An 11030-nucleotide genomic window follows, 5' to 3' on the forward strand; every position below is an offset into this window, starting at 1 on the left:
AAGACTTAATTCAAAAGCAATACTATAATATCTTTCTATTTATTTCACAAAAAAGAAAGCCAACTTTCTGGAGTTTTTCTAGACTTGATGAAACGTCAATAGTTTAGATGTAAGATATGAGTATCAGGTAGTTATCTGCTCTTCTCAATGTTCCAGGCAAAGAGAGAAGCTTTGTCTATGAAATAGTTTCCCTTACAAGTTATAGTCGACCAGATACGTTAACAAGAAAAAAAAATTATTTAAAATAAACAAAAGCAAAACCAAAAAATAATTCTAAGAAAAAGCCCAAAAGTAGAAAATACAAAAAAAGAAGTTTCCTATTCTTCAACCACATCATCAGATCCTGAGTAATCTCTTCTAGTTCAACATTGTCCAGATATGGCATCTTTGTCTCTTCAGTGTCCAAGATCCTCTAGTAACCACAAAACGTTTTGTACTGACTAAGTCTAGTTGAGAAGTCATTGCCATCTTTCTTCCTCCCACCGTAAAACCTAGCTAAAATTACCTAGTATTACATCTGTAAATCTTCCATGTACTGTATTCACTCGTCGAGGACTCCTTATTGGAGCTCCCTTGATTTCTATCTATTACATACAAAGTCGCCCAGCCAGTTGTGTCAAAACTAAGCATTCAGGCACTCGAACATAACAATGTATTTAGCCGATGAACAAAGGACCACAGGAGCCTACATTTATGCATATCAAGACCTGCTAAAATGAAGTGAATTACATGTTCCACTTCTCAATGGCCAAGAGAAACAGGGCCACGAGGAGCATTTACAACAAATAACAATAAACTATCAGTAGTAATTGTGGAGTCATACTTAGTTACTCAAAGAATGGAGTGCATTAATTAGCCTAACAGTCCTTACTTCACACACTAGAAAATGCAATAACACAATGTCAATGACACTGAAGACCTCACACCAGAACGTATAGCCATCGAGCAGCAGTGACAACCTTCTCTAAAGATTACATGAATAAACCACAAGGTCTGATTCAGAGTAAGAAACGAAAATGAAGAGAAACAGAAATACCTCATGACCTGGTGAAGCTACTGAAACCTACACTCGAGTCGAATGGGACAAATAACTAATCAAATTTTTTTAAGAATATTGAAGATCCTGGATGTTAAAGATGTGTCAGTCTATGGACAGTTTAATAAATAGGGTTGGGAGAGCAATGCACGAATTAGCAACTCAATCAGAATGTACTGCTGCTTTCACTGGCAGAAATAGAGGGGGCTTCAGTTTTTACAAGATGAGAACCCCTGCTGTTGATGTCAAGACCCTGAAAACGCCTGAGAGGATCTTGTTGCATTGCGTCTGTGAGAGCCTGTGCATGGCCAGCAAGTAGAGGGTGACGGGGATTAGACATGCTGCCCTGGAGGGTGTGAAACTGCGGCATCAGTGTGTTCGGTGGTTCGCTTGGCCCTGGCTGTGGCTGATGAGGAAAGAATGCTGGTCGGTTATATGAAATTTGCTGCATTCCCGAATTGTATGCATCTGAGGAGGCTGATATCTGCCCTGTAGCTATTTTAAGTCTTTCAACTTCCTGTTTCAGTGCTTCGTTCCGAGCTGTATTTTTGAAACAGCATGAGAAAGATTTCCATAGCATCAGTAATTGCTCTCATCACAGATGAAATTTTGTTTATGTGTAGAGGGATAAGGTAAGTCGTCGTGTTGATTAAGAAAGTAATATTAGGTTTTGTTTATGCAGTCTATCCTCCAGCCAAGAGGTACAAATAGCTGAGAATTTCGAGATGGAAGTGATAATGACTAAGAAATCAAAAAGAATATTGCAACAATGAAGCGGAAGGAAATAGATGGGGAACATACCATCTCGTAATTGAGCTTGTTGTTCCATAGCTTGCAAACGGAGCTTAAGCTCGGTATTCTCATTAGTAAGGCCGGTTGTATCCCTCTGCAGAAGGAAACAATAGCCATGATATTCAGATGATTGCAAGGAGAAATACATGAAATTCTTTTAAAGGAAAGTAATGATGAGATGTACATGGAAGACTCATTTCAAAGGAAAAACTTATTATTTTGGAAAGATATTTAGCTGAAAAAAGGTACCTTTTTTTTTTCAAATGATGGAAGTTATTTTTAATTTTCTCTAGACATGGTAGACTTTTAGAAAAAGGAATTATGTTTTTGAATTCTGTCATCAAAGATTTTATTCATTTAAACAGATACAGCTTGAGCTCATACAAAATATTATTCTTGTCAATTACCTTTCTCTAAAAAAAATGTTACCCTTGTAAGGTTTGCAGACCAAAAATAACCAAAATTGATGGAATAAGTTGTATGTTTCTGCACATATCTAGTGATTTCAGAACTTGGATGTAAGTTCTTGAAAAAGGAAGAAGTACCTGGAAAAGGGTCAGTTGTGCAGAAAGAGTGGTGGCTTCTGTTTGAAGGGTCTGAACTTTACTCTCAAGTTCAGATATATAACGGGCCTTCCTCTCTTTAGAACGAGCAGCAGACTGCCGATTTGCCAAAATCCTGTGCAACATTCTCAAAAGTCAGACAAATAGCAGATCTGGAATTGAGAAATTCTTCTCTGTTTCTTCCCTTATTAAAAATAAAATCTTTGTAGATTGAAGTAATCCTACAAAGATACTATGCATTTCATCTCAATGGAAAAAGTTCATGTAATTTGATCATAAACTGATATGTATATTCATCTATATACAGCACTTTGACTTAAAGTTTGCTTTTGGACACAGTGAGATTTATCAGACACATACTCATTGTAGATTGTTGGAGACTCTTTTGTCCAATAGGAGCATGAATTACTCTTGAGAGTATCCGTGCTTCTTAGACAAGATGCAGATTAAGTAACAGTAAAAGTAAGAAGGTCCCCCAACAAAGATACAGCGTTCCAATGGTTGTGTATAGATCACCCAACATAATAACTTCCATGAGTTCATAGATTGCAGGTCATAATGACTGGATACATGCTACTTTTTAACCTTTTTCTTTCCTTGCAATAAGAACTTCGAATTCCCATAGCTTGGTTTCTGATAGTTTTCCAGCATATATTTCATCACTAGATAGTATAATCAGTTCGACATATCCTAGACATTTTTAAAAAAAAATCCTAAATTATGTTAAGCAGAGATATTTGCTTCACATCTATCCACCGTTATCGGTGAAAATGCTAAAGTTATGATATCATGCAAGTGTTATGCTTTTATACATATATAATGGTAGTAAATCCAAACAAATTAGGCTCTTGAGAAATCAGCTGGCAACCGGCAATCTAATTATTGTAAAGAGCAATTTATCATTCCCCATGTTCCATTAAAGGCATCAAGCGGACTTAACAAGTGAAAGTTCATTCTAGAAAGCTACATCAAAATCATTAGATATCACAAAATTAAACTTTACAACAGGTTAGAGACAAAGTCTGCTCAAAAAAGCAGATATTTTGCAACTTCCTATTGCTATTTCTATCAGCTCAAGACACAAGTGCCAACAATTTATTCTGAAACCAGACATAGTGGATTGTTAAGTATTACTAGAACCATAACTTTGGCTCGCCTATACTTCATTTCAAGCATTATGCTCTTGGATAAACATTGTAGGACTTTAGATCATGTGAAACTAGAGGGACAAGCTAGCTTTTGGAGCAGAATGAAAGGGTAGTGATTGCCAAACTATTTGGACAAGCAATCAAAATGTTATGGAAAAGCATCCCTGCTGATCAAAAGCTTAGCCTGATTTAAGCCAACAATATCATCCGACTAGACTTCTTCGCTCCAAGTTGGCTATCTTAGAAGAAAGAAGTGAATGTTATCGGACATGTCATCACTTCATTTAAATAGGTAGGCTTTGCTTTATCACTCATACTGTAAACAGAAAAAGTCTACTTCAACCAAAAGTTACTAGTGAAATATTAGGCTCCATCGAAGTTTGCAACTACAAAAAAAAAAGTTATTCAAAAAAAAATCGCAATTTTTTTTTTCAAAATAAAATGTTGATTTTACTGAGCAGTAATATCTAAGGGACTAATGATCATGACTAACAGTTCAAATGAGACTTTGATAGTGTTAGGACACTAATCTGCATTTAATGAAAGCAACTTCGTTTTTTTTTTTGGATGGTGAGCGATTTGGTATAATTTTGAAATCATCTTAAGGTTTCTTACAGAGGTTAACTTAGATGAGACATGGTCTAGTTTAGATTTATGAAAACTTGACAAAATGCAACAAAAGCAGATTAATTGAAATAAACTTGGATGAACTACATATCTTCTTGCAGCCAACATACAGATCAAAACAAGAAACAAGCATCTCCAAGAATGTACTGAACTGACCTTATCCAATCTAACGGTTAAAGTTCCCAATGAAACCTTGATAAGAGAGAGATAAATCTAGGGCACACAATGGTGAATAATCAACTTCAGACCCCAATTCTGGTACTAAACTCATTTACCTTGTGTCTTAACTGTTTTCCAATGCAACATACAAATGCAGTTCTCTTGGTTTGACACATTGCAGTAAGGTTCGCGATCAATGTCTTAGTATAAGAACTTCTTGGAGCTTTGGAATAAAAACTGTTGTTTGACTCATTTAGGTGCTTTAATGCCCTTCTACTGTTGGTATGCTTAGCATTTGCCTTGTCCTTGCTTCAAAGAAATTTCTGTCTCTCTCTCTGGTTTCTCTGTGTGTGTATAGAGTTCAATAATATATATATATATATATTCTCAATATCTATAGTGAGAAAAAATTATGAAGTTAGTAATCCATTTCCCTCTTCAGCAAAGCAGTCAAAGTAGCAAGCCACCTGGTGGAATTAGTCGAGGTGTGCGCAAGCTGCCCAGACTCCACCGTTATTAAAAAAGAGTCTAAAACGAATTGATTAGCCTCACCTCATTCTTCAATAGAAATTACTTCATCTGAAAAGAACTTAACTGACATGACCATGCCTCTACTGTGGAGAAATTTTAAATCCATAAAAAGAAAACAAGTAATTTTCAGGAGAAAATAATTAAGTTACCCGAAAAAAACAGATTTCTGGTGAATTAAAGACACATCATCTTATAGGGAAACAACAACAAAAATAATTCATCTTTTTTTTTTCAGATGACGGTGGTTCCTTGCCAGCTTGTAGGCACCTAGACTTTCCACCATGTAGGTGCTACCTCCCACAAGCATAACACCAGGTAACTCTGACGCTAAGGTTTAGGCAGACGAGAAGAAATCACTTACATTTACTTCAAGATCTTCTATAAATTCTAGATTTGCAAATATTTAAACAAACCTTTCCACTAAATCCATTAAGCATTCAACCAACTCAAAATAATCTAAATCACAATTCAACATGAAAACTGAATTTAAATTGTAAGTAGCTTGACTTAAACTTTAAAAACTAGTAGTACTACCTTTTGGCACGTTTAGGATCAATAGTCCAGAGCTCAGCCAACTTATCAGGAGCCATAGCTTTCTTAGCTTCAATACTCTCACTCAGCAACAAACTCGATGAGCTATCCACTGAATGACTATGCCTGTGACGTGGCTTCATCATCATGCTTTTCTCTCCGTCACTACTCTCAGCTCCCACTCGACTACTCCCTCCACTACCACCGGCATTTTCGAGACCACCAGCTGCTGCATCGCTTCCGGAGTTAGATCCACCGCCGGAGCCGAGCTTCTCAATGTCCATGTACGTAGAGAAAAAATCATCCTCCGATCCGATCTCCTCGAAACTTCCCGCCGGCGCATCGAATGGGTCGGATTCCAGATCTAAATCCTCCGGCAACCGGAAGTTCACCTCCGAGTGAGCTCGCCGGTGGTGAGACGGACGGAATGCAGCAGCTGAAAATGACGACGGAGGTTGATTCGGTAACTTAACGGAGTTTAGATGTGACGGATCTTGCATTTTTGTGGAGAAAAGCTTCAGATAATCGATCAAATGAAGTTGAAGAAGAAGATGGATTTAGTGAACTGCATATGTAAGTTAAGTAGAGTTTTGTTGTTTATTAATGGAAGTTAACTGCTTTCAAACGGTTTTGACTTTTTGACTGGAAAAGGTTTTTCTTCTGTTCTACTCCTTTGTTTGTCTAGTTTGACTCTACTATTTTTGAAAAAAGAAATAAAAACTTTAAAATTTGTGATTGTAAATATATATATAATTTTACGTGGCTATAAAATTTTAAAAACTTATATTCATAAACTATATAAATATTTTATTTTTAAAATATATAAAATGAGTTATTTGTTTTAAAATAGATTAATAAAGAAATTGTGCCAAACAAAATAGAAGGAAGGATGATATGGTGGACTTAGAGAGTGTAATAGATCTTTATACAAATAACCAATCATATTTACTGTTCATTTTTTCTAGTCGCATAAAAATATACTCCATTATAGGATATGATTATTATTATATATATATATATATATATATATATATATATATTTTACATGAATTATACATATAATACATTATATATTCGCTGGCTATTTTAAGTTTAAACGTTTGCTAGGCAGCTGTTTAAGTTAACTCTTCGGTAATTAATTTAACTGGATTGGGTGAATGGGCTTTAGTCCATGAAAATGACGTAATTAAGGATAATATTGATTGAGTTCGTAATTGACGCTTGATTTGGACGAGGAGCTTTGGGACCGCTTTGGAGTTGTGCACATGTGTGCATCTTTGGATTATTGTTGATTGATTCATACATGTGAAAATTGGTCCTTTTCTTTTAGGCAAAATACATAAGTTGTCACCTGATCTATGGCCCAAATCCCCCTTATACACTTTTTGTGGACGATAATAATATTACACACGCAACATTTCTAAAGTGTATCTAGTACACATCACATTTGACAGATGGCGCGCGCGTATTTTACACGTAAATGAGACGGGTGAATGTAAAACTTTTGGGTCTTAATCATTACTTAAATGTCATATGTCCAGCCTTTTTTACTTTTACACTTTTTTTGAGTCAATTCTTATTTTTCTATTTTTAACTATTTCATCTCCAAATAATTTGGTCCCTTTTCCACACCCTATCACCCCACACGTTTTCCTCTTCCCCTGGCCATCCACTTTGTCTTCTCCATAGATTAAACTCTAAAACACAATAATAATTGTAGAGCTAGATCCAAGTTCTAAATTATTAGTCATCTCCTCCAAGATTTAACCCTTTCAGATCTGCTAATGAAATCAATGACTAGTTTCTCTATATTTTTTCATAATTTTATTTTCAGATCTGCTGATTCTTTCTTTGACTTCAATTTTTTTTAATTGAATGGGTTGGAAAAGGGGGTTTATAGTGTTTGTGGATTTTGCTCTAAAAATTAATGGCGGTAGTGGTACTATTATGACAATGGTGATTTTAATAAAAATCAACTTTTTTGTAGAAGAAGATGGGCATCTTTAGCTCTTATTCATCTTTAAGAGTCAAGCTCCATTGGCAATATTGAGAAAATGGGAAGGTGCTACTAACTATGGCGTTAATGGTGGAAAGATTGTGGAGAAGATGATTAAGTGGGTTGGGGCAGGGGGGAAGGAATTACTAAAAGCTGGAAAGCGGGATCTTTTTTATTTATTTTTTCTTTTTTTAAAGAAGAAATTTTAATTATGGTGTAAATTAGGTATTTTATTGTATTTTCTTTCTGTTTTGACACGTGTCACGATAATATTAGTGTGTGATATTACACATATTTTGAAAAGCTGGTCAACAAAAAGATGGTGTGTACTAGATACACTTTAGAAAGGTTGCGTGTGTAATATTATTATCGTCCACAGAACGTGTGTAAGGGGGATTTGGGCCATAGGTCAGATGACAACTTATGTATTTTGCCTTTCTTTTAATCTTTTCCGAGTCTAAAGTTCTAGAGAATCCAATAAAAAGGGCAGTCCGGTGTACTAAGCTTTTGCTATGCGCAAGGGCGGATTTATACTTATCGAAGCATTGTCACGCGACACCGCTTCGTCGAAATTTTTTATTAAATATATGTATTTATACTGTACGGAAACTGTTAAGTAGAAAAAAATAACACCACTTGACATAAATTGTGTGTTGGTGTGTTGGTAATGTGCTTGATTTTTCTTTAAGAGGTTAAAGGTTCAAACTTAAGACTCAACAAAATCAGTAGATTAAGACTATTTCTTGTCTAAAAGTATGACAATCATAGTTATATTTCAGTTTTTTTATAAATTTCGACACCGCTTACAAAAATTCCTACGTACACCCCTGGCTATACGTGAGGTCCGGGAAAGAGCCGGATCACAAGGGTCTATCGTACGCAACCTTACGGTACAAATATAGAATTTGATTTGGTAATAGTAATGTCATTACATGTAAATTTTTGTAATAAGTATTAAGTGATAATGGTTCATTTCTTTCTCTGTTAATCATTTTTTAGTTTAAATTTCATGCATTGACTATATAAAACATATTTATACAATGAGCTCACTTGTAATATAACTACATATACATTCTATAACAAGTATTGATTGATAATTTGATACAAATAAAAACTCACATGGTATCACAGGTTAAATTATATTGACAATAAAAATAAATTTCACCCTTATATATATATATATATATATATTAGAACATTGGTAGAAAAGTCGAGAGAGCATCTAAAAATAGCTTTAGAAGTCAGAACTGGAAAGTATATCATTTTCGTCTGTACGACTTTCCTATTTCTGACAAGGGAAATGAAAACTTTCCAGGCCTCCAACTTAAATTTATTATAATTTTAATATATTTGACCTCTCAATCAAAAATAATTATAGTTATACTGTAAAAAATTTGTATTTACCGGCTAATATTGTCACGACCCCCATTCGTCCTTCGTGAACCATCGTGATGGCACCTAGTCCTCTATGACTATGTATGTCTAAATTGCGGAAGATAACCAAAGTGCGGAATAAAAACAAATTAAAACATAATGAAGAGTGATAAAACAGTATTTAAAAGTGTCACTCGGCATACACAATATTTAACTCTCAAACCAATACATACTTCCAAGACCCGGAAACCCATGAATCACAAACTAAGGATCACTACACAGTACTCTAACTCCAGAATATCTAACAAGGAAAAGAAATACACAAGGGCAAATGTTTAAAAGCTAGAATAGAAAGGGACTCCTCGGTCTGCGGACGCGGCAGATATACCTCGAAGTCACTGGAGCAGTCGCCTCGCCTCAAGGGTGATAGGACTGAGTCGTAGTACCTGGATCTGCACATGAAAAACATGCGCAGAAAGGGCATGAATACACCACAGCGGTACTCCGTAAGTGCCAAGCCTAACCTCGGTCGGGTAGTGACGAGGAAGGTCAGGGCCCTACTGAAGTTAAATAAAATATAAAGTTTGACAGTGTAGGACAAAACAATATAAATAAATACAGCAGTAAAAGTAATACAGGATATAAAAAGGGCAACAACAATTATTACAGAGACAAGGCAAAACACGGAAAGAAATGCGACTTAGCACCAAAATAATAACCGGGGATCTCCCAGGATACCGTCCTATATGTACATATCCAATGGATCTCCTGGGATCCCGTCCCGTAGTCCAACTCATAGTGCGCGGGGATCTACCGGAATCCCGTTCCGTAGTCCCAAATGTAAATACCCAGTACTGGGGAAATTTACTGGGTGCATTCTCATAGTTCCATATAACTGTGTAGGGAGATCTACCGGAATCCCACATACGTAGTCCCAATGTAAATACACATCAACAATAGGAAAAATATTCAGAAATGGTAAATTTCATATTAAGGCAAACAAGTAATTCTAGCATAGCATGCTGCACAGAATTCAGGTAAGGCAGTTTGAGCAAGTAAAGCAATTAAGTCACTTAGACATGTTTTCCTAAGCTAACAACATGCTTAATAGTGCAAGTAATAGAAATAGGAAAGGAAACATACTAGTAATTACTTAAAGAAAATCGGATTTCTAACAATTAACACAAGTACGCACTCGTCACCTCACGTACAAGGCATTTCAATTACCAAATATACCAAATCCTAAGAGGAAGGTCCCACACACAAGGTTAGACAAGCCACTTACCTCGAACCAGCTCAAAATCAACCCGAAACCACACTCTTGCCACGAGTACTCGACTCCAAATTGCCCAAATCTATTCAATTCAATTGCATAATGTAAATAACACTTCAAGTAACTAATTCTACAAAGAAATTCTAAGCTAATACGCGAAATTAGGCAAAATGACCAAAACACCCCTCAGGCCCACGTCTCAGAATCGGGTAAAATTTATATTTTCAGAATCCTCACGCCCTCACGAGTTCATGCATACCAAAATTATCCAAATCTAAAGTCAAATTCCCAATCAAAAGTCAAATTCTAGGTCTAAGAACATTCTTCCAACTTTTCCCCAGTTTTCATCTCCAATCCGAAATTAAATGATGAAACTAACTACAGATTAATGGAATATAACTAGAAAGGATCAAAGAATTGTTATCCAATGATCTCCTCTCAATTTCCTCTCAAAATCGCCGTCTCCCGAGCTCCAAATCGAATTTCCAACTTTTGAAACTAAACCCTCGAAATTTCATATTTCTGCCCAACTACTTCCGCATCTGTAGTCCCGCATTTGCGGAACATTGGTCGCATCTGTGACTTCTCACTTAGGGTCCAGATTCCGCATCTGCGAATCCCCCATCCCCAGATGCGGTACCGCTCCTGCGGAAATTCCATCGCTTCTGTGGTTCCTGTTGAACTCTCCAAATTCCACTTCTACGGTTAATCTGCCGCTTCTGTGGCTCCGCACCTGCGGTCCCACACTCGCAGGTGCGGTTATGACAGCAGAACAATTGAAGTTGCAACTCCAATTCCAAAAATATTTTCGTCAACCATCCGAAATCATTCCGAGGCCCCAGGGACCTCAACCAAACCTACCAACATATTCCACAACTTCATTCAAATTTGTTCCAACCTTCGGAACACTCAAAACAACATCAAAACACTTATTTTTCATCGGATTCAAGCCTAAGAATTCCAAAAAACTCTAAAAATATGCTTTCGGTCAAAAAGTCTA

At 36.1% G+C, this 11030-nt stretch overlaps 1 protein-coding gene across 1 annotated transcript; it reads right to left on the bottom strand.

Moving 5' to 3' along the window:
- Positions 1 to 655: 655 nt before the first annotated feature.
- LOC107759065 (transcription factor RF2b) lies at positions 656 to 6019 on the bottom strand. The gene is made up of 4 exons (XM_016576936.2): positions 5391 to 6019; positions 2374 to 2506; positions 1838 to 1922; positions 656 to 1576 (listed from the first exon to the last, which is right to left on the bottom strand). The coding sequence occupies exons 1-4, from the start codon at positions 5885 to 5887 to the stop codon at positions 1203 to 1205; spliced, it is 1089 nt and encodes a 362-aa protein (XP_016432422.1). The 5' UTR covers positions 5888 to 6019; the 3' UTR covers positions 656 to 1202.
- Positions 6020 to 11030: the final 5011 nt, after the last annotated feature.

Source organism: Nicotiana tabacum, chromosome 6 (genome assembly GCF_000715075.1).
Source record: "Nicotiana tabacum cultivar K326 chromosome 6, ASM71507v2, whole genome shotgun sequence".
Lineage (NCBI taxonomy): Eukaryota > Viridiplantae > Streptophyta > Magnoliopsida > Solanales > Solanaceae > Nicotiana > Nicotiana tabacum.